The 27,547-nt window shown below is 41.3% G+C and overlaps 2 protein-coding genes across 5 annotated transcripts in view; both read left to right on the top strand.

Moving 5' to 3' along the window:
* The window catches only part of UBE3B (ubiquitin protein ligase E3B), a 101,999-nt gene that overhangs the window by 31,750 nt on the left and 42,702 nt on the right, over window positions 1-27,547 (top strand). For all 4 annotated transcript variants that reach the window (XR_005214051.1, XM_037817322.1, XM_037817321.1 and 1 more), the window contains 3 exons: window positions 4,202-4,379; window positions 7,072-7,235; window positions 8,388-8,555. Coding sequence is in view for 3 of the 4 variants with exons in the window: in XM_037817322.1 (XP_037673250.1) it covers window positions 4,202-4,379; window positions 7,072-7,235; window positions 8,388-8,555 (510 nt within the window). In the remaining variant the exon portion in view is untranslated. The remainder of the gene's footprint in view (window positions 1-4,201; window positions 4,380-7,071; window positions 7,236-8,387; window positions 8,556-27,547) is intronic.
* LOC119519596 (DNA-directed RNA polymerase I subunit RPA12-like) lies at window positions 4,418-6,469 on the top strand. Its single transcript, XM_037817330.1, has one exon. The coding sequence runs from the start codon at window positions 5,252-5,254 to the stop codon at window positions 5,621-5,623; it is 372 nt and encodes a 123-aa protein (XP_037673258.1). The 5' UTR covers window positions 4,418-5,251; the 3' UTR covers window positions 5,624-6,469.

Here is a 27,547-nt window from a genome sequence, read left to right as displayed (position 1 = left end):
CAGCCTACACAATGGGAGACAATATTTGGAAACCACATATCAGATAGAGGTTTGACATTCAGAATATATAAAGATATCCTACAACTCAACAACAGAAAGACAAACAACCCAATTTAAAAATGGGCAAAAGACATGGACAGACACTTTTTTGAAGAGGAAATACACATGGCTCAAAAACATATGAAAAGATGCTCAACTTCACTGGCTATTAGGGAAATGCAAATCAAAACCATGATGAGATATCATCTCATACATACTAGAATGGCCATTATAAAAAACAAAACAAACAAAACAGAATCACAAGTGCTGGAGAGGATGTGGAGAAAGAGGCACACTTATTCACTGTTGGTGGGAGTTTAGAATGCTGCAGCCACTCTGGAAGGCAGTATGGATGTTCCTCAGGAAGCTAAGTATAGAAATGCCATATGATCCAGCAATTCCATTACTAGGTATATACTCAGAGGAACTGAAAACTAAGACACAAACGGACATTTTTAAACAGATGTTTATGGTAGCATTATTCACAATTCCCAGGAGATGGAAACTGCCCAAATGTCCATAAACAGACAAGTGGATAAACATACTGGTATATATACACAATGGAATATTACGCAGCTGTAAGACAGAATAAAGTCACAGAACATATAACAACATGGATGAACCTTGAGGATGTTATGTTGAGTGAAGTTCACTAGAAACAAAAGGACAAATGCTATATGGTCTCACTAATATGAACTAAGATTAATGAGCAAACTTTGAGAGTTAAAGCTGAGAACACAGGTTATCAGGAGAAAAAAAGAGGGTAGAGATCAGGCATTTGATGCTGAAGGAGTATAGAATGTTCAACAGGATTGATTGTTGTATAGATCCGGAAATGGAGAGCACAATATCTGTGATGGTAGCACAATATTGTAACTACATTGAGCAAACATGTATGTGAGTAAAGTTGAAAGAGGAGGACTAGGGGCATGTGTGACACCAGAAGGAAAGATAGGTGATAAAGACTGGGACTGTGTAACTTAGTGAAACCTAGAGTTGTCAATGATGGTGACTAAATGGATAAATATAAAAATGTTTTTACATGTTGGAGAACAAATGAATGTCAACCTTGCAAAGTATTGAAAAGGGGATGGTATTGGGTAAAAATATAATCAGTACAACTGGAGTCTATGGTTAACAGTAGCATTGTTAAATGCTCCCATTAAATGTAACGGGGAATATACCAAAGCTAAATGTCTATGAGAGGGCATTATAAGGGAGGGATATGGGATTCTTGATAGTGGTGTTATTGTCTGACCTTATTGTTTTACTTTATTTTATTTAATTTTTTATTTTATCTTTTTTATTCTCTTTTAAAAAAAAATTTTTTGGAGTATATGTTCAGGTGCAATTGTGGGGATGAATGCACAACTAAGGGATGATACTGTGAACAATTGATTGCATACCATGTATGATTATATGGTATGTGAATATATATCTTTGAAATTACAGGGGGAAAAATAGAGGAATGTAAGTGCTGTAGAAAATGTGAAGAGAGGGAATGTACCTATTTCCTGTTGGTGGGGAAGTAGAATGGAGTAGCCTATCTGGAGGACAGTGTGGTGGTTCCACAAGATGCTAAGCATGTGGGTGCCATAAGGTCCTGCAACCTCATTATGGGGGTATATACATGGAAGATCTGAGAGCAGGGACTCGAATGGACATTCATACACTGGTGTTTATGGTGGCAGTATTCGAGATTTGCAATGGATGGAGGTGGCATGAGATTTCATTGACTGATGAACCGATGGACCGAATGGTGAGCTGTGGTGTGTGGATACAATAGATAATTGAGCAACTGTAAGAAGGAATGAAGTTGTAAGTCATGCAACTAGGTGAATGGATTTTGAGGATGTGATTTTTTGTGGAGTAGGCCAGAAATGAAAAGGCAAACCTAACACCTTATCTAATATGAACTAACTATAATGTGCAAACTCGGAGAATTTTGAATCTTAGAGCACAGGTTATCAGGGAAGACATAATGTAAAGGTCCCTAGATTGTAAGCTCTTACAGCGGTCACATCTATTCCTGAGTTGTAATCGTTATCCTTAAATTCTGAGATGCTGAGCTCTTTATGTATAACCTGGTTGGTTTCTGGAACTTTGGATGTTTGTGTGACACTTGAAACTCAGAGCTAGAGCTCGGCAGCTCTGAATGTCAGTATTTCCTCATACGGCTACTGTTTAAAAAGCTGAAAAAGAATTCAGACTTCATTTAGAGATATGAATGAAGTAGATCTGGATAGGACTAAGACAAATCAGGCCAAAGAGTAAAGAACTATATTGACGGTGTTTTAAAACTTCAACTTTTTTGTGAGACCAAGAAAAGAGATGTTTGTTTAATGCAGGATCTATATTTTCTGTAACACACTAAATAATTTAACTTATAAGGGCAGTTTGTTTGAACACCATAAATACATGGAGCTTTGAATTGGAAGTGAAATCTGGTGGGTTTGTACAGATTGGGGTGATATCCCAATACATCTCAAAGTGATTTGGGCAGAGAATAAAAATATTTGTGTGGCCTCCCTGAGGAACTGGGGAAAAATGTGGAAATGTTGGACTTCCCCACCTGGGTTATTACTGATATTCTCACAGACACTGTGGACTACCAATTTAGTAGGACAAGCCCTCGATATGGGGGCTTTCCCTTATGAGGCTTGTTACTGCAAGGGAGAAGCTAAGCCAACTTACAATTGTGCCTAAGAGTCTCCCCCAGAGAACCTTTTTGTTTCTCAGAACCTCTTTGTTGGCCTCTCTCTTTCTAAGCCCACTCGGCAGGTAAACTTGTTGCCCTCCCCCCTACATGGGACCTGACTGCTAGGGGTGTAAATCCCCCTGGCAATGCAGGAGATGACTCTGGGGCATGAGCCTGGACCCAGCATTGTGGGATTGAGAAAATCTTCTTGACCAAAAGGGGGAAGAGAGATGAAACAAAGTTTCAGTGGCTGAGAGATTTCAAATGGAGTCGAGAGGTCACTCTTGAGGGTATTCTTATGCATTATATAGATACCCCTTTTTAGTTTTTAGTGTGTTGGAATGACCAGAGGGAAATACCTGAAGCTGTTGAACTGCAACCCAGTGGTCTTGATTCTTGAAGACAATTGTATAACTATGTAGCTTACGTGTTGTGACCATGTGATTGTGACAACCTTGTGGCTCACACTCCCTTTATCCAGTGTATAGACAGATGAGTAGAAAAATGGGGACATAAATTAAATGAAAAACAGGGTCGGATGGGGGTGGGTGGGATGTTTTAGATGTTCTTTTTTACATTTTTTTTTTTTTGAGGAACGAAAATGTTCAAAAATTAATTATGGTGATGAATGCACAACTATATCATGGTACTATGGATAATTGATTGTACACTGTGGATGATTGTAGGGTATGTGAATATATCTCAGTAAAACTGTATTTAAAAAAAAAAAGAAAAGAAGTAAGAGAGGGACCAGTCAGGTGAAGCTTAGTCAGAGCTGCGCCTGCTCTACATGTTTTACAAATAGCCTTTTATATGAAGAAAAGGTTTGGGGATAAAAGCATTTGAAAACATCAGAGATATGTCATTCTCATTGCCTCAAAAAAAGAAATTTGTTTTGGATAGAAAAATTTCCCTGGGCCTAAATTTTAAGGGAGGTGGGGGAGGTTATTGTGGAAGTTCTCACTCAAGGGATCTTAAAATTAACTTTGCTAGACACTGATAATGGTGATTTCCCAGGACTTTCAGGTGCTCTTTGAAAGGTCTTTACATTGACTCTTGACTTTACAGTGTTAGTGTAACATTAAAGTGTAACAATAACTGCATCCCACACCTGTATGTGGCTGACATTCCACATGGTACTTCATATAACCCTCACATTGAGAGGGCAGGGATCATAATTCCAGACTGCTAAATGCAGAAACAGTTGCGAGGTGAGGTGAAGGTCACACAGCTCATCTGTGGCAGAGCCAGGATTCAAAGCCAAGTCTACCTGTTTCTGAAGTCTGGGCTCTTATCCCTGTACTGCACTGCAGCCCCCTGGCTGACAGATACCTCTCCCCGTGGAATGTCTTCTTGCACATAAGACGCAGCAACCTGAGCCTGAGGCAGAGAGCAGGGCTGGAGGTGCCAAGGCATGTTGCTTGGTTGATCAGGCCTCTCACACACTGCCTTCTCTCCTTTTAGGCAACCTCCTACACCTCGGCTCTCTCAGCCCCAGTGTGCTAGAGGAGGAGACGGATGGATTTGTGAGTTTGCTCACCCAGATGCTATGCTACTGTCAGAAGTATGTGTCACAGAAGAAATCCAACCTGACCCACTGGCACCCTGTCCTCGGCTGGTTCTCCCAATCCGTGGACTATGGGTGAGTCTTGGAGGCAAGTCCATGTCTCTCTGCCTTCTGCTTCTCTGCTAAAAAGCTAGAGAGTAAGTTAAGGCAGCTTCATGAATTTGGACATGTACTCTGGGCTGAGATGTGGAGGGTCTGTAGAGCTAAGGCAGCTGTAAACGCCCAGCCGTTTTCCTGTCCAGATATCTGTAGGCTGAAAACTTTGTGCCAGGGGATGGAATCCCTGAATTTGTTCCCTTTTCCTTGTACCTGAGTGGACATTCCTTGGGTATCCTTGTAAAAAGACTCACTGCCAGCAGAAGGCCCACCCAGTCTGAAGAGAATGGAGCATGTGTGTTGAGGAGTCTGGAAAAATGTTCTGGGAGGCAGGGTGGGCCAGAAGAGCACAACAATGAAAGACACGGGCTCAGTGTCACCATCTCTTCTCCAAGGAACCTTGGACAAGTCGTTGCACTTCCTTGAACCTCGGTTTTCTCATCTGAAAACAGGAGAATATTTTCCTGGTCCCTCTTACAGAGCTGTCTTGAAGGACTGAGTGAGAAAAGCCTGGCCTCTCAGTGGGTGGTGGCTTTTATCACTATAATGATGGAAGACCTACAAAAGTTGGTACCGAGACACCTGCGCTCTAGGTTGCGGGGTTGGCCAGCTCTTCTCCCGGGGAGGGTGTCAGGCTGGTTGGCGCCCGGTGCGGGCTGTGAATGTCGGATGCTTAGGCTCACTCGTCACCGAAATAGGAGGCGTGCGTAGAAGGAGGGCTTGAGTTATTTATGCCTAGGTCCTGGGACAGGATAGGAAGGACCCCTGAGTGGTGAGGTTGGTTTTTTAAAAACTTCTCTTTTGTTAATAAGTTTCTCTTCCTCTCCCCAACCCTCGACCATCTATCTGTCATGGACCTCGCCAAGACCTGCTCCAGCTTCCAGTCGGACCTAGATTTCTGCCCAGACTGCGGCTCGATTCTACCTCTGCCCGGGACTCAGGATACGGTCATTTGTACTCGCTGTGGCTTCTCCATTAACATGCGGGACTTCGAAGGGAAGGTTGTGAAGACCTCATTTGTGTTCCACAAACTGGGAACAGCCGTGCCTATGTCGGTGGAAGAAGGACCAGAGTTCCAGGGGCCCGTGGTTGACAGACGCTACTCTCGATGTGGTCATGAAGGAATGGCATACCACACCAGACAAATGCGCTCAGCTGACGAAGGGCAGACTGTCTTCTACACCTGTACCAACTGCAAGTTCCAGGAGAAGGAAGACTCGTGATCTTTTTTCTTAGCTACTCAGCAATGCCTCCCTCTCCTCTTCCTTGGAAGGTGGATACTAGGTCTTTAGGTCTCCTGTCCATCCCTCTGGTTGTAATGTCTTGTTCCCAGAAGGAGTATCAGATCCTTGTGTGGAGATTGCCATTGTCCTCGGAGCACTCCTACTCCTAGTAGAGTTTCCTTAAAGTTACATTTCTCTGTAAGAATATGTCATTTACAATCTGCTTTGCTGCCACAGGAATTTAAATGAGCTAACAGAGATATATTTGTCCTTTCAGCAAATATATCAACTGCAAAAAATAATATAAATTAGTAGTATGTGAGAAAGAAAAAGGAGGAGAAAAAATTAAGAGCCAGAAATGATAGTAATATAAAAAAGCAATTATAAAAATCCTCACCTTCCAAATCTATTTGATTACTGAGTTTAGGAAAACAAAAAGTGGAAGTTTGGATAGTGAGAATTCAACTGAAAATTTAACCAAATCTATTTGGTATATAAGTTTCAACAACAAAAAATTCTGATACCAAGGGATACCAGCACATCTTTACTACAGGTGAACAGGAAATTACTTAAACGGTAATTGTGGTCTTTTAATTGCTCTTGAAGTAAATGTAATATATATATTCTTTGTAATAGATTCACATATAGAAAGGAAGAAAGAAAGAAAGTACAAAGCATGGGGAATCCCACTATTCAGAGATAACCAAATGATATATATGTGTGTGAACATATATATATTTAATGGGTCTTACTACACATGCTGAACCATATTTTGCTTTTTCAGTTTGAACCAAAAATTTACAAAGGAAATAAGAGTCCAGAAACAATAAACATTTTCAAATTTTAGTCTGAAAAAAAAAAAAAAAAAAAAAGTTGGTACCATGAGAGCCATTATAGGATCTTGAGCTAGGGAGGTGATGAAAGTGGAATTTCAGGAAGATGAATCTGACGCTGGGAGTGCAGAGCAGAGGGAGAGAGGAGAACATGAGGGCAAGGAAATACTTAGGAGGCTTAGATTTGTGTTCCAGACTTGAGGGCTGGCTGTGAGGAGGAAGACAAGCAGCTGGCATGAGATAGCGTCTGTCAATTTGGTGACAACAAGGATGAAATTAGAACAAAGAACAGATACAGAGGACATCTCGGAGATGACTGCGCTGTGCAGCAAGAGACCTGGGGAAAGCAGTAATGCTCTCAGCAGCAGAGGAAGTTGGTGCAGAGAAGATAAAGAGGCCACTCTCTTGAACATAACAGACCCCCAGTGATAATTTATTGATCCTATTTTTAATTTTATATATTTTCATTTTTATTGTTTTATTTGTCATGTTGCATGCCAGGACCTAGCTAGCTTGACCTCCAAGTAGATGGCCTGCTAGGGAGCTGAGTGGGCTATTCCTGACCATCAGTCACAGTGGAACTGACTTGCCTGATCTTTTCCTGCTCTCTCCTAGCCTTAATGAGTCAATGCCCTTGATCACCAAACAGCTGCAGTTTCTGTGGGGTGTGCCGCTCATCCGGATCTTCTTCAGTGACATCCTGAGCAAGAAGCTGCTGGAGAACCAGGAGACGGCCCATGCGCAGCCAGCATCCCCACAGAACGTGCTTCCAGTGAAGAGTGAGTGGCTGGAGGAGGCCTGGGTCTGAGGCTTTGCTAGACTGACGTACATGAATGTTCTGTGTGGATGCTCCACTGTGTTTATGTGAACTCAACTTCTTCCACAAAGATTTTAGACTGCTTAAATCAAGTTTACATTTAGCAAAACAATCACGGAAAATTAATAGGAATAGAAAACAAGGATCAGGCAACTGTGCAATGAAACCAACATCATAAATGTGGAATACCCATAGATACAGGTTCCATAAAGGCCCGTGCATCTATCTCTGAACTTCAGGTTTGGCTCTGAACTTTCTAGAAGCCAAAATTAAAAAGGATTTATGTGCCCTTTTCTTCCTTCTTATTAATAGAAAGGAGAAAGAGGACCAGTTTCTCAGAAATAAAGCTTTTCTGAGTTCTTAATCATAAAATAAATGTCCCACATGGATCTCTGTATAAAGGGGGCACTGAGTCACAGAACAAGCCACTGCTTCAGCAGCATCAATCATGGTGTTGCCTGCAGGATCAAGAATGGGTTCCATGGAATGATTTCTTGTTGCCTGCTCTGATAAAAATTAGGGAAATGTCACTAACATATAATTCAGTGGAATTCCTTGCTGTGCCATGTTTTCAGTTTCAGAGTGGCACAGACTGTCTTACAGCTGTGAGTGTAAGCTCAGTGAATTTAACTTCAGCAGGATGTTAATGGGAAGATTTAAAACAAAAGAATACGTTTCAAAGCCAAATAGTGCTTTTAGATAACTTTTTCAGCACTTAGACTGTATGCCCTTAATTCTCAGAAAATTGAGAATCAACCAGGTCCCCGCCCCCAACCTTTGCCCCTCTTCCCCTGAAATAGTCCCCTGGATTTTTATAACTCTGTGGGTTCTTAGGTTAAGTAATAATAGTAAAAGAATCTAATTTAAGAACTGAATATGCCTTGTTTGTTCTGAGAAATTTTCTGATTGTGAAGAGGTCTTTAGAGTTCACCTAAAAACCTGTTGTTAATGTTTTTCTAGTTGATGCCAAAGAGGCAACTTGAATCAGAACAGCAACTCCACTGTCTGGCTCTAGTTGTAAATTAGGAGCTTTATTGTGATACTCTTCCCTCGACAGGCTGGCATTTGGCAGATGGCTGGATTTGTGCTCACACGTTTCCTCTCTCTATGCCAGATCTCCTAAAGCGTGCATTTCAGAAGTCCGCATCAGTTCGGAATATTCTCAGGCCTGTCGGGGGTAAACGTGTCGACTCGACAGAAGTACAGAAGGTTTGCGACATCTGTGTTCTCTACCAGACCTCGCTGACAACTCTGACCCAGATTCGGCTACAGATTCTCACAGGTTTGGAGTCCTGAGGCATCTTTCTTGATCTCTAAAATTTGGCTAATAGTTCTTAGGAAAAAAAGAGATTTTCTTCTAACTTCCTAGACTCAGAAAATAGGTTTTGAAAGCGGATACTTTTGAGCTATTCTTCTTAGAAATTGATTCATCTCAGTTAAATAGCTCAAGCTAACCTCAATCGTAGCACTTCCATTTTGTTCCTTACCTGTTTTTTTCATTGTGCTTTTTTTTTAGTTAGAAAAGTTGTAGGTTAACAGAAAAATCATTCAGAAAACACAGAGTTCCCAAATAACCTCCCTCACACTGAACTTTTTCCCTGTTGTTAACACTCTGCATTAGGTTGGTACCCTTGTTAAAATCAATGGAAAATTTGTTATAATTGTACTATTAATTATACTCCATAGTTTACATTAGGGTCACTGCTTATGTTGTACAGGGTTTTTTTTTTTTTTCAGCTTTTATTCTATTAACACATATGTGGATATATACGACCTAAAACTTCCCCTTGTAACAACATTCAAATTTATAATTCTGTGGTGTTATATTCAAAATGTTGTACTGCCATCACCACCATTCATTACCAACACTTTTCCATCATCCCAAAAAGAAACTCTTTATCAATTAAACAGTAACTCCCCATTCCTTACCAACACCCCCCTCCAATCCCAGGTAACCTGTATTCTACTTTCTGACTCTATGAATTTGCTTATTCTAATTATTTCACATTAGTGATATCATATAGTATTTGTCCCTTTGTGTCTAGCTTATTTCACTGAATATGAATTCTTTTTTACATCTGAATAATATTCATTCTGTGTATATACCAAATTTTGTTTATCCATTCACTGGTTGATGGACACTTAGGTTGCGTCCATCTTTTGACAGTTGTGAATAATGCTGCTATGAACATCGATGTACAAATATCTATTAAAACAGCTCCAATTTGCTGTTGTAATCCTCTAAGGAATTTTTCATTTCAATTATTGTGATCTTCAATTCTAGTGTTTCCATTTGGTTCCTTTTTAAAGTTTCTCTCTCTTTATTGAGGTTCTCATAGTATTCATTCATTGTTTTCCTAGCGTCCTTCAGTTCTCTCTGTGTTTTCCTTTATCTCCTTGAGCATATCAAGGATCATTTTTTTTTAAAGGCTTTTGTCTGCTATGTTCAAAGCCTGGTCTTCTTCATCCATGGTTTCTTCTTTTTATCTTGTTCCTTTGGATGGGCCGTCCTTCCCTGTTTCTTTGTTTCTCTTGTGATCTTTAGTTGCTGTGCCCATTTGGATGTATCATGTCCCCCAAAATGCCGTTATCTTTGATGCAGTCTTGTAGGAGCAGACATATTCGTGTTGATTAGATTGGAATCCTTTGATTGAGTGTTTCCATGGAGATGCAACTTAATAAAATGTGAGTGAAACGCTTGATTGGATAATTTTCATGGAGGTGTTACCCCGCCCATTCAGGGTAGATGTTAATTGGATCACTGGAGTGTATAAAGGAATTCACAGACAGATGAGAGTGACATTTTGAAGAGGAGCTGCAGCCTAGAGAGGAACGTCCTGGGAGAAAGCCATTTTGAAACTAGAACTTGGAGCAGACACCAGCCACTTGCCTTCCCAGCTACCAGAGGTTTTCCAGATGCCACTGACCATCCTCCAGTGAAGGTACCTGATTATTGATTTGTTACCCTGGACACTTTATGGCCTTGAGACTGTAACTGTGTAACCAAATAAACCCCCTTTATAAAAGCCAATCCATTTCTGGTATTTTGCATTCTGGCAGCATTAGCAAACCAGAACAGATTTTGGTACCAGAGAAGTGGAGTGCTGCTGAGATTGCAAATACCAAACATGTTGGAACGGCTTTTTAAATGGATAAGGGGAAGATTCTGGAAAAGTTGTGAGGAGCTTGATAGAAAAGGCCTAAACTGCTTTGAAGAGACTGTTGGTAGAAATATGAACTCTAAAGATACTTCTGATGAGTCCTTAAACAGAAATATTGAAATTGTCATTGCAAACTGGAAGGAAGGCAATCCTTGTTTTAAAGTGGCAGAGAATTTGGCAAATTGAGTCCTGGTGTTGGATGGAAGGAAGAATTTGAGAGCGACGAGCTAGGATACTTGGCTGATGAGATTTCGAAACTAAAATTTGGAGATATAGCGTGGCTTCTCCTTGCAGCTTTTAGTAAAATGCGACAGGACAGAGATAAGCTGAGAAATGAACTCTTGGGTACAAAGAAACCAGAAACTGATAGTTTGGAATATTCTCGTCTTCCAAAATGTGAGACCCCAGAAGCTACAGCCCAACGTGAGGATTTAACCAAACATGGAACCCTACCACCATTTCAGTATAAGCCAGGATTGGAGATGGAGTTATCCAGAAAGGGTTTGTGAAAACTCCTGTTGTCTGACAGTTTTGACCCCTGTGTGCTTCATGTGAAGCCAGCAGGAGTTTTGCAAGATCTATGTAGACAGAGAAACTGCTGGTCTGGACTGGAGAAGGAAGAAATTGAAGGAAAAATTTCTTCAAAGACAGAGCCATGGAGATTGACGTCTGAAGTCAAGAGGTCTCAGACTAGGAGAGTGGAGCACCCATGCATGTAGAGAGGGTGAGTTTGCCCCGGAGGCGGAGCACGGACCTTCCGCCTCGATGTTCGGCAAGAGTGCTGTCACCACAGGCCTCAGAGAGGGTGGAGCACATTCCCCAGGGATTGGGGAGAGCCTGGCTGCCACCCCAGTGTTCTGAAGGGGTTGAGCATGTGCCCTGGAGATGGAAGAAAATCCTGGTGCTGCCCCGATGTTTGAGGAGGGTGGGGCCAAGAAAGTGGTCTCCAAAATATGTGGATATGTTGGAGCACTCACCCCAGCGTTTGGAGACAAAAAAGGCTGCCGCAAAGGCCCTTAAGAAGGGTTAGACTCCTGCTCTCTTAAGCCCCAAGGATAAAACATCATCCTGCAAATGACTCTCAGACTTTGAAATTTAATGGAGTTTGCCCTGCGGGTTTTAGGAACTGTTTTGGTCCTGTGAACCCCATTTTCCTTTCAGTTTCTCTTTATGGCAATGGGAATGTTTATCCCTCCTTTGTATATTGGAAGCAGATAACTTGTTCTAGGTTTCACAGGTCTACAGCTAGGGGGGAATTTTGCCTTAGGACAGACCACACATGTAACTGATTTTGATGGGATCTTGTACATACCTATTGTTACTGAAATGATTTAAGTTTCTGTGATATTGTGATGGGATGAATGTAATTTTGTTTATGGAAAGATCCTGTCATTTTGGGGTCCAAGGGGTGGAATATGCCGGTTTGGGTGTATTATGTCCCCCAGAATACCATTATCTTTGATGCAATCTTGTGGGAGCAGACGTAGGGTGTTGATTAGACTGGAATCCTTTGATTGAGTGTTTCCACAGAGATGCGACTCAATCAAATGTGAGTGAAACATTTGATTGGATAATTTCCATGGAGGTGTTACCCCCCCATTCAGGATGGGTGTTAATTGGATCGCTGGAATCGTATAAAAGAATTCACAGACAGATGGACTCAGAGCAACTGAGAATGACATTTTGAAGAGCACCTACAAGCTTAGAGAGGAATGTCTGGGGAGAAAGCCGTTTTGAAACTAGAACTTGGAGCAGATGCCAGCCACGTGCCTTCCCAGCAAACAAAGGCTTTCTGGACACCACTGGCCATCCTCCAGTGAAGGTACCTGATTGTTGATACATTACCCTGAACACTTTATGGCCTTAAGACTGTAACTGTGTAACCAAATAAACCCCCTTTATAAAAGCCAATCCATTTCTGGTATTTTGCATTCTGGCAGCGTTAGCAAACTGGAACAGTTGCATACTATACGTTTTAGTCTTTTCAAGTGTTATCCCTGGGATTTTGTCTCTGAGATATCTTTTCTTGAAGTTTTTATCCAGTTAATGAATGACAGAGATTTGCTTGAATGCCAGAAGGTAGCAAAAACAACTTTCACAGTCTTTGCAAGTTGGCACTGAGTTGGTGGGTGCTCTCCTTCATAGTTTAGCCCTCCTGTAATGAGGATCAGCCTGAAGCAAATGTGAAGTGCAGGGTTCTCTCTGTCTTTTCTGAGCCTGTGTGCATTTGAATGGCCCTTCTATTCCCTGTGAAAGAGACTTTCTCCCCATTCTGGGTTCTCGTTATGTGACTTAAAGCAGATAACGCTTTGCCCCAGCCTGCTTTGACTTAATTGTTTCTTATATTGCTTTAGCTGTCAACAAGCTGCTTCTGCCCACAGGGCAAGGTCAAGTTTTGGGAGGGCAAGCCAGAGAAGAGTTTCCTGGTTCAGTTTTTCAGGCTGCCACTCTATATAGATTGGCACTGACCTACAAGCACCACAGTATTCCTATAGGAGTGACCCCCAGAACAGTGCCAGGGACCCATGGTGGGAGTACAGACTGGCTTACACCACTCCGGGGAAGGGTTAGGGAGGCACCAGTAAAGGCACCTCAAGCTTCTCTTACCATTTTTAAAGCTGTATGTTCTTGGTTCGGCGCTCACTCAGTTACTGCAGCCCTTTAACTGTTTCCCAGGGTTTTGAGGAAGATGGTTCTGCTAGTTGCTCCGAATTGTTCAAAGCTTCTATGGAGAAATAGCACCCTGGAGTGTCTTATGCCACCATCTTGGTCAACCAGATGCCCCTCCCTCACAAATTGCATTTTAAAAGTTATCAAGTTTTCTGACTATAAAGATAGTACATGTTCACTGTAGAAAGCTAGAGAACAAAGGGAAGCGGAAAAAAGAAAACTTAACACCATTCTTAATCTTGCATTGCAATGATAACCTCCTGTGTTTGGGTGTATATAGTAGATAACATGTATTGAAATTGAAATGCATAGTTTTATCCTTCCTTTTCCATTAGCCACTTTATAAGCATTTTATCATGTCAGAAATTCATTCAATTTCATTTTTTTTGTCTGTATAATATTCACTGCAAAACTATGCCCATTGTTCTTTTTGGCTGAGCAAAGAAGAATGTCCCCTGCTGTGAGCACAAAACTGGGCTTCGAGGGCTTGTAAGTTACAGTGCAGGGAATGTTGGTACGAACTGGTATTATGAATACAAGAGGTCTTTGTAAGCCATAAAGGATTAAGAACTACGCTACTACATTTTACATTTTTTAAAAATCAAAAGTTGCTGCTTCTTCCCTATTTCACATTTTTTTATACATTCTTCACATATTTATAGAGTACCTATATGTTCCAGGCACTGAAGATTCAGAGGTGAACAAGGAATCCAATTTCCCAGGAAACTGTATTCTAATAGTGATGATACCAACAAAGAATGAAGAAATTAAAAACTATATTTAATGTAGTGATGGGAGCTATGAAAATGAAAATGAGATGGGGGATCCCTTGCCAGAGATGATGTTCACTTGACTTGAGTACGGTTTCTCAGCCTTGGCACTGTCAGCAGTTTGGTCTGAGTCATTCTTGGTGGTGGGGACTGTCCTGTGCATTGCAGGCTATTGAGCAGCATCCTAGCCTCTATCCACGAGATACTAGCAGCACCTTGCCTGTCTGCAATTACTGACTTTGTCCAACTTTTTGAGAAGAACACAAATTTAAATATCCCCTATCTTCCCAATGAGAGAATCCAAAAGAAGTTTTTGGCTTATTTAAAAACATCTGCTTGAAGGATGGAAATAAGCTTGTCTAAAGTTTATGTACAATGTTCAATTTATTGGTTTAGTTCTATACATCTTAACTTAGATTATAGAAAATAGCATGTCTGTGTTAAAGTTACTTCTCTTTTTCTCCTCTCACAATCACAATGTACCCAGCATCTTTGTCAGTGCTCCCCACGTGCAATTGGCACACCCTCTGACACAGCTCTCCAGAGCGTGGCATCTGCACTGTGGTCTAAATCGCTTGGGAGACAGCCCATGTGGAATCAGCATATGATGCTTTGAGTAAATATTTTAGTCCACACACTCAGCACTCATTCTTGTAACCTGAGGACAGTCGTTTCTCTTCTTTTGTCCTGTAGAATTATGTTTGTGGTCCCCACAATATAACTGTCTCCTCTGTTTCTTTTTTTAACTGGTTGTCACTGGTGAGATTTCTGTATTCTTTGATGTAGGTGATACAATATGAACCATATAAAAACTAGTTATGAGAGGGCAGGGCAAGATGGCGGAGTGGTGAGATGTGGAATGTAGTAACTCCTCTAGAGCAGCTGGTAAATAGCCAGGAACTGTATGGAATGGCAGTTTCAGGGACTTCTGTGACCGGCACGCATCATACACCAGTCTGGAATGGGTGGAACAGCTGAGATTACAGCTGTAAGTTTTCCTGGCCAGATTGCTGGCTCCCTCTCCCACAGGCACAGCAGACTGTCTTGGAGCTGGTTCCCCAAGGGAAAAAAGAAACAATCTGTGCTGGGAGCAAGGATGGTAACTCAACCAGGCCCCAGTTCCAGACTTAATTAACAAATTCGGACTGCTGAATAAATCTGCAAGCACAGATAAACCAAGAGGGGGCACAAAAGGAACTGGGGCGGATTCGGACAGGCGGAGAGGAGGTGGGACTAACAATAACAACAACAACAACAGAAGAGACTTTTGGAATTGGAGGTGTTCAAAATACTGGAAAAGGGCTGGGCTCCAAGAAAAAGGGGCACATAGAAATGGGTGCCAATTCCAGCTCTTGCTTGCGAACCTGGGGAGCTGGGGTCCAGCTCTGAAAAGGGTTTTTTTCTTCTTCTTTTCTTTCTATTCAACTCTTTATATTTTTTTACTTTTCAGTAATCCATCAGAGCTGCCTGAAGACTTAGACTTCAGTACTGCCCCAGGCAACAGCAGAATGAAAGTTGCCTGAGAGTAACTGTTCAGGTGAAAAAGATAATAGCCTAAAGAGTGTATCTTTAAATAGTCTATACTGGGACTGATGAAACTTGGGGGATGGGGAAAGGTCTTGAAAAGGGATTTCCTTTTTTTTTTTTTATAACTATTCTAAGTAGCTCATTACAGCTATTTGCAATTGGCAACTAGACCTAGGCAAAGGCGGAGCTAAGATAGGTCTGAGGGACAAAGCAATAAGTCTAGTGGGGGAGATAATTCCCTATAGAACATAACTTCCCCAAGACAAGGGGAGCATGGCCCAGCTAACGTGCTGGCCCTTATTCAGAGAACTCAGACACCAGGGGCTGGATAATAGAAAAAGCTTGAGTCAGCTATGCCCCTGGCAAGGACAGGGTCTGTGGAAAATGAAAGGCACCACACTTTTTTACACAGGTGGGGAGCTGCAGGCTGACAGTCAGCACCTGCTGGACAGAATAGGAAAGACACAGAGACCAGAGGCTTTACAGGAGAGTCTAACAACCAGCGGGGTCTCATTCTCAGGGAAACCTGATATGGAGTACAGCCTTCTCCTGAGACCTGAGCCTTTCTGGACTGGGAAAATCTGATTGGGGTCGATCATATCTGGGGAGACACTCTCACCAAAAGGTTACATAGAGGCAGGGCAAGAGCCAGAAAAACAAGAGCTGAAAAATTCTAATCAACTAAGCAGAAACTATGTTAGAAGTCTGGAATAAGTTGAACTGAACGCCAAAAAGCAGTTAGAGAACAAAGCCAACCGGCAAGAAAACCATAGATAAAAGACTGAAAATGAGCTCCAGAATAAACTAATCAAGAAAATTAGATGTCTAGACAGCTAAAAATAACGAGCCGTACTAGGAAACACAAAAACATGGACCAGTCAAAGGAACAAACTACCACTGCAACTGAGATACAGGAACTGAAAACAACTAATTGAAAATGTTCTAACAAATATCTTAAATCAAATCAAGGAGCTGAAGGAAAATGTGGCAAAAGAGATGAAGAATATAAACAAGATACTGGATGACCATAAAGAAGAATTCATAAGCTTGAAAAAACAAATGCAGAACTTATGGGAATGAAAGGCACAACAGAAGAGATGAAAAACACAATGGAGACATACAACAGTAGATCTGAAGAGGCAGAAGAAAGGATCAGTGAACTGGAAAACAGGACATCCGAAATCCTACACACAAAGTAACAGATAGGGAAAAGAATGGAAAAATATGAGCAGGGTCTTAGGGAACTGAATGATAACATGAAGTACATGTAATGGGTGTCCTTGAAGGAAAAGAGGAGGAAAAGGGGGCAGAAAGAATAATAGGAGAAATAATCACTGAAAATTCCCAACTCTTATGAAAGACATAAAATTACAGATTGAAGAAGCACAGTGTACCCCAAACAGAGTAGATCCCAGTAGACTTACTCCAAGACACTAACTGATGAGATTGTCCAATTTCAAAGATGCAGAATTCTGAAAGCAGGAAGAGAAAAACAATCCATCACATACAAGGGAAGCTCTATAAGACTATGTACGGATTTCTCTGCAGAAACCATGGAGACGAGAAGGCAGTAATATGTATATTAAAGATACTGAAAGAGAAAAACTGCCAACCAAAAATTCTATATCCAGCAAAACTGTCTTCAAAAATGAGGGAGAGGGAGAAACCAAGATGGCAGCTGGTGAGACAGGGCTAAGGAACACCTCCATGGAAAACACTAGATAAGGACCAGAGAGTGACCCAGAATACCAGTTACAACGATGTGCCAGCTGGACGAGATCTGCTAGTTCCCAGGGGCTGTATACTTGGTGAAACTGGGAGTCTGCATTCTGAAACGAGTGAGTAAGCTGGCTGGAAGTCCCGCAGCTGCGTGGCAGTCTGGGGAAGCCAGGGTTTGGCATCTGGAGACTGATGGGCTCTTTTAATAAAAAAAAAGGGGGGGGGACCCAGGAGCGGCTGCAGGTGCAATCGTGGGAACCACGCAGTAAAACACAGCAAGAGGGGGCTGGGCTGGCCTCTCAGTGTCTGGCCTGGAAGATGGCCCGCTGCAGATATCCCTGGGGCCGGGGGAACGGAGGAAAGAGCCAGAAGCCAAATTAAACCCCGTGGCTAGCAGCTCGCTCCCTGGAGGGCTGGATAAACTCCTGCCTGGGGCCGTGCCCACAGCCCAGAGCCCCGCCAGTTTTCCCGGAGCTGGGAAGGAGGAACTGTGCAAGGAGGGGGGTGTGGAGACGCCCCATTCAGCCATTTTTGCATAAGGCTGAAAGCGAGCCGGCTCGGCCCAGCGGCCCGGGGCTTTCCTTGAGGGGTGGCGCGCACTGGTGACGTCGCACGGCATTCCCTCAGCAGAGGTCCTGGAGGATCGCGGCTGGGCGGGGCGACCCATTCGGAGATCCCAGGGACAATACGCCAAGTCCGGTGGTTTGTGGGACAGTGAGAGAGAGGGGCTCGGGCTGAAATGAAATGAAGGTTTAGACTCTTGCAGCGGCCTTGAATCTCCGGGAACCGGGGGGATTTGAATATTGAGGCTGTCCTTCCTCCCTGACCACCCATACAAGTGCCCCGCATTCAGAGCGGACACCTCCAGCAACACACCCAGGCTGAGTTCTCCGGCTGGACCCCACAACAATCATTTCCCCACACACCGCGGGGACAAGGTGGACAACTGACTTGAGAGGTATAGGTGACTCACAGACGCCATCTGCTGGTTAGTTACAGAAAGTGTACGTCACCAAACAGTGTTTCTGAAAAATTAGATAGGTTTTTTTTTTTTACAAAGTAAAAGAACCCTGTCAAGAAGAGCAAATGCCAAGAGGCCAAAAACAACAGAAAATCTCAATGCATATGATAAAATCAGACGATATGGAGAATCCAACTCCAAACACACAAATCAAGTTATCAGAAGAAACAAAGTTCCTCACAGAATTAATCAAAGAAATACAATTGAGGAAAAAAAACATGGCAAAGGATTTAAAGGACATCAAGAAGACTATGGCCCAGGATATAAGCGACATAAAGAAGACCCTAGAAGAGCATAAAGAAGACATTGCAAGAGTAAATAAAAAAATAGAAGATCTTATGGAAATATAAGAAACTGTTGGCCAAATTCAAAAGACTCTGGATATTCATACAAGACTAGAGGAAGCTGAACAACATCTCAGTGTTCTAGAAGTCCACAGAACAGAAAATGAAAGAACAAAAGAAAGAATGGAGAAAAAAATCGAAAAAATCGAAATGGATCTCAGGGAAACAATAGATAAAATAAAACGTCCAGAGGCGGGGCAAGATGGCAGACTGGTGAGCTGTATGTTTTAGTTACTCCTCCAGGAAAGTAGGTAGAAAGCCAGGAACTGCGTGGACTGGACACCACAGAGCAATCTGTCTTTGGGCATACTTCATACAACACTCATGAAAATGTCGAACTGCTGAGATCAGCGAAATCTGTAAGTTTTTGCGGCCAGGGGACCCGCGCCCCTCCCTGCCAGGCTCAGTCCCGTGGGAGGAGGGGCTGTCAGCTCCGGGAAGAAGAAGGGAGAACTGGAGTGGCAGCCCTTATCAGAAACTCATTCTACTGATCCAAACTCCAACCATAGATAGACTGAGACCAGACACCAGAGAATCTGAGAGCAGCCAGCCCAGAAGAGAGGAGACAGGCACAGAGAAAAAAAAACAACATGAAAAACTCCAAAATAAAAGCGGAGGATTTTTGGAGTTCTGGTGAACAGAGAAAGGGGAAGGGCGGAGCTCAGGCCTTGAGGCGCATATGCAAATCCCGAAGAAAAGCTGATCTCTCTGCCCTGTGGACCTTTCCTTAATGGCCCTGGCTGCTTTGTCTATTAGCATTTCAATAACCCATTAGATCGCTGAGGAGGACCCTTTTTTTTTTTTTTTTTTTTTAATCCTTTTTTCTTTTTCTAAAACAATTACTCTAAGAAGCCCAATACAGAAAGCTTCAAAGAATTGCAATTTGGGCACGTCAAGTCAAGAGCAGAAGTAAGAGAGCTCTGAGACAAAAGGCAGTAATCCAGTGGCTAAGAAAATTCACTAAACACCACAACTTCCCAAGAAAAGGTGGGTATCCGCTCACAGCCACCATCCTGGTGGACAGGAAACACTCCTGGCCATCGCCAGCCCCATAGCCCAGAGCTGCCCCAGACAACCCAGTGTGACGGAAGTGCTTCAAATAACAGGCACACACCACAAAACTGGGCGTGGACATTAGCCTTCCCTGCAACCTCAGCTGATTGTCCCAGAGTTGGGAAGGTGGAGCAGTGTGAATTAACAAAGCCCCATTCAGCCATCATGTGAGCAGACTGGGAACCTCCCTACACAGCCCAGCAGCCCAGAACTGCCCTGGGGGGACGGCACTCACCTGTGACGTAGCACAGTCATCCCGCAACAGAGGACCCGGGGTGCACAGCCTGGAAGAGGGGCCCACTTGCAAGTCTCAGGAGCCATACGCCAATACCAAGGACTAGTGGGTCAGTGGCAGAGACAAACTGTGGCAGGACTGAACTGAAGGATTAGACTAGTGCAGCAGCTTTAAAACTCTAGGATCACCAGGGAGATTTGATTGTTAGGGCCACCCCCCCTCCCCGACTGCCCAGAAACACGCCCCACATACAGGGCAGGCAACACCAACTACACACGCAAGCTTGGTACACCAATTGGGCCCCACAAGACTCACTCTCCCACTCACCAAAAAGGCTAAGCAGGGGAGAACTGGCTTGTGGAGAACAGGTGGCTCATGGATGCCACCTGGTGGTTAGTTAGAGAAAGTGTACTCCACGAAGCTGTAGATCTGATAAATTAGAGATAAGGACTTCAATAGGCCTACAAACCCTAAAAGAATCCTATCAAGTTCAGCAAATGCCATGAGGCCAAAAACAACAGAAAATTATAAAGCATATGAAAAAACCAGACGATATGGATAACCCAAGCCCAAGCACCCAAATCAAAATACCAGAAGAGACACAGCACCTAGAGCAGCTACTCAAAGAACTAAAGATGAACAATGAGACCATAGTACGGGATATAAAGGAAATCAAGAAGACTCTAGAAGAGCATAAAGAAGACATTGCAAGACTAAATAAAAAAATGGATGATCTTATGGAAATTAAAGAAACTGTTGACCAAATTAAAAAGATTCTGGACACTCATAGTACAAGACTAGAGGAAGTTGAACAACGAATCAGTGACCTGGAAGATGACAGAATGGAAAATGAAAGCATAAAAGAAAGAATGGGGAAAAAAATTGAAAAAATCGAAATGGACCTCAGGGATATGATAGATAATATGAAACGTCCAAATATAAGACTCATTGGTGTCCCAGAAGGGGAAGAAAAAGGTAAAGGTCTAGGAAGAGTATTCAAAGAAATTGTTGGGGAAAACTTCCCAAATCTTCTAAACAACATAAATACACAAATCATAAATGCTCAGCGAACTCCAAATAGAATAAATCCAAATAAACCCACTCCGAGACATATACTGATCACACTGTCAAACACAGAAGAGAAGGAGCAAGTTCTGAAAGCAGCAAGAGAAAAGCAATTCACCACATACAAAGGAAACAGCATAAGACTAAGTAGTGACTACTCAGCAGCCACCATGGAGGCGAGAAGGCAGTGGCACGATATATTTAAAATTCTGAGTGAGAAAAATTTCCAGCCAAGAATACTTTATCCAGCAAAGCTCTCCTTCAAATTTGAGGGAGAGCTTAAATTTTTCACAGACAAAGAAATGCTGAGAGAATTTGCTAACAAGAGACCTGCCCTACTGGAGATACTAAAGGGAGCCCTACAGACAGAGAAACAAAGACAGGACAGAGAGACTTGGAGAAAGGTTCAGTACTAAAGAGATTCGGTATGGGTACAATAAAGGATATTAATAGAGAGAGGGAAAAATATGGCAAACATAAACCAAAGGATAAGATGGCCGATTCAAGAAATGCCTTCATGGTTATAACGTTGAATGTAAATGGATTAAACTCCCCAATTAAAAGATATAGATTCGCAGAATGGATCAAAAAAAATGAACCATCAATATGTTGCATACAAGAGACTCATCTTAGACACAGGGACACAAAAAAACTGAAAGTGAAAGGATGGAAAAAAATATTTCATGCAAGCTACAGCCAAAAGAAAGCAGGTGTAGCAATATTAATCTCAGATAAAATAGACTTCAAATGCAGGGATGTTTTGAGAGACAAAGAAGGCCACTACATACTAATAACAGGGGAATTCAGCAAGAAGAAATAACAATCGTAAATGTCTATGCACCCAATCAAGGTGCCACAAAATACATGAGAGAAACACTGGCAAAACTAAAGGAAGCAATTGATGTTTCCACAATAATTGTGGGAGACTTCAACACATCACTCTCTCCTATAGATAGATCAACCAGACAGAAGACCAATAAGGAAATTGAAAACCTAAACAATCTGATAAATGAATTAGATTTAACAGACATCTACAGGACATTACATCCCAAATCACCAGGATACACATACTTTTCTAGTGCTCACGGAACTTTCTCCAGAATAGATCATATGCTGGGACATAAAACAAGCCTCAATAAATTTAAAAAGATTGAAATTATTCAAAGCACATTCTCTGACCACAATGGAATACAATTAGAAGTCAATAACCATCAGAGACTTAGAAAATTCACAAATACCTGGAGGTTAAACAACACACTCCTAAACAATCAATGGGTTAAAGAAGAAATAGCAAGAGAAATTGCTAAATATATAGAGACGAATGAAAATGAGAACACAACATACCAAAACCTATGGGATGCAGCAAAAGCAGTACTGAGGGGGAAATTTATAGCACTAAACGCATATATTAAAAAGGAAGAAAGAGCCAAAATCAAAGAACTAATGGATCAACTGAAGAAGCTAGAAAATGAACAGCAAACCAATCCCAAACCAAGTAGAAGAAAAGAAATAACAAGGATTAAAGCAGAAATAAATGACATAGAGAACAAAAAAACAATAGAGAGGATAAGTATCACCAAAAGTTGGTTCTTTGAGAAGATCAACAAGATTGACAGGCCCCTAGCTAGACTGACAAAATCAAAAAGAGAGAAGACCCATATAAACAAAATAATGAATGAAAAAGGTGCCATAACTGCAGATCCTGAAGAAATTAAAAAAATTATAAGAGGATATTATGAACAACTGTATGGCAACAAACTGGATAATGTAGAAGAAATGGACAATTTCCTGGAAACATATGAACAACCTAGACTGACCAGAGAAGAAATAGAAGACCTCAACCAACCCATCACAAGCAAAGAGATCCAATCAGTCATCAAAAATCTTCCCACAAATAAATGCCCAGGGCCAGATGGCTTCACAGGGGAATTCTACCACACTTTCCAGAAAGAACGGACACCAATCTTACTCAAACTCTTTCAAAACACTGAAGAAAATGGAACACTACTTAACTCATTTTATGAAGCTAACATCAATCTAATACCAAAACCAGGCAAAGATGCTACAAAAAAGGAAAACTACCAGCCAATCTCCCTAATGAATATAGATGCAAAAATCCTCAACAAAATACTTGCAAATCGAATCCAAAGACACATTAAAAAAATCATACACCATGACCAAGTGGGGTTCATTCCAGGCATGCAAGGATGGTTCAACATAAGAAAAACAATCAGTGTACTACAACACATTAAAAACTCGAAAGGGAAAAATCAATTGATCATCTCAATAGATGCTGAAAAAGCATTTGACAAAATCCAACATCCCTTTTTGATAAAAACACTTCAAAAGGTAGGAATTGAAGGAAACTTCCTCAATATGATAAAGAGCATATATGAAAAACCCACAACCAGCATAGTACTCAACGGTGAGAGACTGAAAGCCTTCCCTCTAAGATCAGGAACAAGACAAGGATGCCCGCTGTCACCACTGTTATTCAACATTGTGCTGGAAGTGCTAGCCAGGGCAATCCGGCAAGACAAAGAAATAAAAGGCATCCAAATTGGAAAAGAAGAAGTAAAACTGTCATTGTTTGCAGATGATATGATCTTATATCTAGAAAACCCTGAGAAATCGACGATACAGCTACTAGAGCTAATAAACAAATTTAGCAAAGTAGCGGGATACAAGGTTAATGCACATAAGTCAGTAATGTTTCTATATGCTAGAAATGAACAAACTGAAGAGACACTCAAGAAAAAGATAACCATTTTCAATAGCAACTAAAAAAATCAAGTACCTAGGAATAAACTTAACCAAAGATGTAAAAGACCTATACAAAGAAAACTACGTAACTCTACTAAAAGAAATAGAAGGGGACCTTAAAAGATGGAAAAATATTCCATGTTCATGGATAGGAAGGCTAAATGTCATTAAGATGTCAATTCTACCCAAACTCATTTACAGATTCAATGCAATCCCAATCAAAATTCCAACAACCTACTTTGCAGACTTGGAAAAGCTAGTTATCAAATTTATTTGGAAAGGGAAGATGCCTCGAATTGCTAAAGACACTCTAAAAAAGAAAAACGAAGTGGGAGGACTTACACTCCCTGACTCTGAAGCTTATTATAAAGCCACAGTTGCCAAAACAGCATGGTACTGGCACAAAGATAGACATATAGATCAATGGAATCGAATTGAGAATTCAGAGATAGACCCTCAGATCTATGGCTGAGTGATCTTTGATAAGGCCCCCAAAGTCACTGAACTGAGCCATAATGGTCTTTTCAACAAATGGGGCTGGGAGAGTTGGATATCCATATCCAAAAGAATGAAAGAGGACCCCTACCTCACCCCCTACACAAAAATTAACTCCAAATGGACCAAAGATCTCAATATAAAAGAAAGTACCATAAAACTCCTAGAAGATAATGTAGGAAAACATCTTCAAGACCTTGTATTAGGCGGCCACTTCCTAGACTTTACACCCAAAGCACAAGCAACAAAAGAGAAAATAGATAAATGGGAACTCCTCAAGCTTAGAAGTTTCTGCACCTCAAAGGAATTTCTCAAAAAGGTAAAGAGGCAGCCAACTCAATGGGAAAAAAATTTTTGGAAACCATGTATCTGACAAAAGACTGATATCTTGCATATACAAAGAAATCCTACAACTCAATGACAATAGTACAGTCGGCCCAATTATAAAATGGGCAAAAGATATGAAAAGACAGTTCTCTGAAGAGGAAATACAAATGGCCAAGAAACACATGAAAAAATGTTCAGCTTCACTAGCTATTAGAGAGATGCAAATTAAGACCACAATGAGATACCATCTAACACCGGTTAGAATGGCTGCCATTAATCAAACAGGAAACTACAAATGCTGGAGGGGATGTGGAGAAATTGGAACTCTTATTCATTGTTGGTGGGACTGTATAATGGTTCAGCCACTCTGGAAGTCAGTCTGGCAGTTCCTTAGAAAACTAGATATAGAGCTACCATTCGATCCAACGATTGCACTTCTCGGTATATACCCGGAAGATCGGAAAGCAGTGACACGAACAGATATCTGCATGCCAATGTTCATAGCAGCATTATTCACAATTGCCAAGAGATGGAAACAACCCAAATGTCCTTCAACAGATGAGTGGATAAATAAAATGTGGTATATACACACGATGGAATACTACGCGGCAGTAAGAAGGAACGATCTCGTGAAACATATGACAACATGGATGAACCTTGAAGACATAATGCTGAGCAAAATAAGCCAGGCACAAAAAGAGAAATATTATATGCTACCACTAATGTGAACTTTGAAAAATGTAAAACAGATGGTTTATAATGTAGAATGTAGGGGAACTAGCAGTAGAGAGCAATTAAGGAAGGGGGAACAATAATCCAAGAAGAACAGATAAGCTATTTAATGTTCTGGGGATGCCCAGAAATGACTATGGTCTGTTAATTTCTGATGGATATAGTAGGAACAAGTTCACAGAAATGTTGCTATATTATGTAACTTTCTTGGGGTAAAGTAGGAACATGTTGGAAGTTAAGCAGTTATCTTAGGTTAGTTGTCTTTTTCTTACTCCCTTGTTATGGTCTCTTTGAAATGTTCTTTTATTGTATGTTTGTTTTCTTTTAACTTTTTTTTTCATACAGTTGATTTAAAAAAGAAGGGAAAGTTAAAAAAAAAAAAAAAAAAAGACAAACAAGGGAAAAAAAAAAAAAAGATGTAGTGCCCCCTTGAGGAGCCTGTGGAGAATGCAGGGGTATTTGCCTACCCCACCTCCATGGTTGCTAACATGACCACAGACATAGGGGACTGGTGGTTTGATGGGTTGAGCCCTCTACCACAGGTTTTACCCTTGGGAAGACGGTTGCTGCAAAGGAGAGGCTAGGCCTCCCTATGGTTGTGCCTAAGAGCCTCCTCCCGAATGCCTCTTTGTTGCTCAGATGTGGCCCTCTCTCTCTAGCTAAGCCAACTTGAAAGGTGAAATCACTGCCCTCCCCCCTACGTGGGATCAGACACCCAGGGGAGTGAATCTCCCTGGCAACGTGGAATATGACTCCCGGGGAGGAATGTAGACCCGGCATCGTGGGACGGAGAACATCTTCTTGACCAAAAGGGGGATGTGAAAGGAAATGAAATAAGCTTCAGTGGCAGAGAGATTCCAAAAGGAGCCGAGAGGTCACTCTGGTGGGCACTCTTACGCACACTTTAGACAACCCATTTTAGGTTCTAAAGAATTGGGGTAGCTGGTGGTGGATACCTGAAACTATCAAACTACAACCCAGAACCCATGAATCTCGAAGACAGTTGTATAAAAATGTAGCTTATGAGGGGTGACAAGGGGATTGGGAAAGCCATAAGGACCACACTCCACTTTGTCTAGTTTATGGATGGATGAGTAGAAAAATAGGGGAAGGAAACAAACAGACAAAGGTACCCAGTGTTCTTTTTTACTTCAGTTGCTCTTTTTCACTCTAATTATTATTCTTGTTATTTTTGTGTGTGTGCTAATGAAGGTGTCAGGGATTGATTTAGGTGATGAATGTACAACTATGTAATGGTACTGTAAACAATCAAAAGTATGATTTGTTTTGTATGACGGCATGGTATGTGAATATATCTCAATAAAATGATGATTAAAAAAAAATAATAATAAAAAATAAAACGTCCAAACTTAAGACTCACTGGTGTCCCAGAAGGGGAAGAGAAGGGTAAAGGTCTAGAAAGAGTATTCAAAGAAATTGTTGGGGAAGACTTCCCCAACCTTCTACACAATATAAATACACAATTGCATAAATGCCCAGCGAACTCCAAATAGAATAAATCCAAATAAACCCAGTCCGAGACATATTCTGATCAGACTCTCAAATACTGAAGAGAAGGAGCAAGTTCTGAAAGCAGCAAGAGAAAAGCAATTCACCACATACAAAGGGAACAACATAAGACTAGGTTGTGACTACTCAGCAGCCACCATGGTGGCGAAAGGCAGTGGCATGACATATTTAAAATTCTGAGAGAGAAAAATTTCCAACCAAGAATACTTTATCCAGCAAAACTCTCCTTCAAATTCAAGGGAGAGCTTAAATTTTTCACAAACAAATCCTGAGAGACTTTGCCAATAAAAGACCTGCCCTACTTCAGATTCTAAAGGGAACCCTACTAACAGAGAAACAACAGAAAGAAGAAAGAGATATAGAGAATTTTAACAGAAATATATAGTACCTTATATCCCAAAGCACCAGGACACTCATTTTTCTCTAGTGATCACGGATCTTTCTCCAGAAGGGACCATAAGCTGGGACAAAAAACAAGCCTCAAGAAATTTAAAAAAAAATTGACTATACTCAAAGCACATTCTCCAACCACAATGGAATACAAATAGAAGTCAATAATTTTTTAACTATAACTCCACAATTTACTTCCTACATGATATAAATTACATAAACCCTAATGACAAATCAGTGGTTTTGAACTCAGTGTAAAATATGTAATTTTAGACAACTATATAAAGGTAGGGAAATGGCGGAGTATAGGAACATAGTTTATGTGTCCTATTGAAGTGAAGGTGGTTTCAAAGAAAAACAAGATTGATACGGATTTAAGAGGTTAATTTTAACCTCCACAGCAAACACAAAGAAATTATCAGAGAGTATAACCATAGAGATGAAATGTAGAGTTTGAGTTAAGAGAAATGGG

This window comes from Choloepus didactylus, chromosome 23, assembly GCF_015220235.1.
Source record: "Choloepus didactylus isolate mChoDid1 chromosome 23, mChoDid1.pri, whole genome shotgun sequence".
NCBI lineage: Eukaryota > Metazoa > Chordata > Mammalia > Pilosa > Megalonychidae > Choloepus > Choloepus didactylus.
Note: the sequence above shows the minus strand (reverse complement) of the source record. Positions and strands in the feature narration are given on the sequence as shown.

What these genes read in the sequence shown, in the direction of transcription:
- LOC119519596 (XM_037817330.1), top strand. Translation starts at nt 5,252, where the DNA reads ATGGACCTCGCCAAGACCTGCTCCAGCTTCCAGTCGGACCTAGATTTC.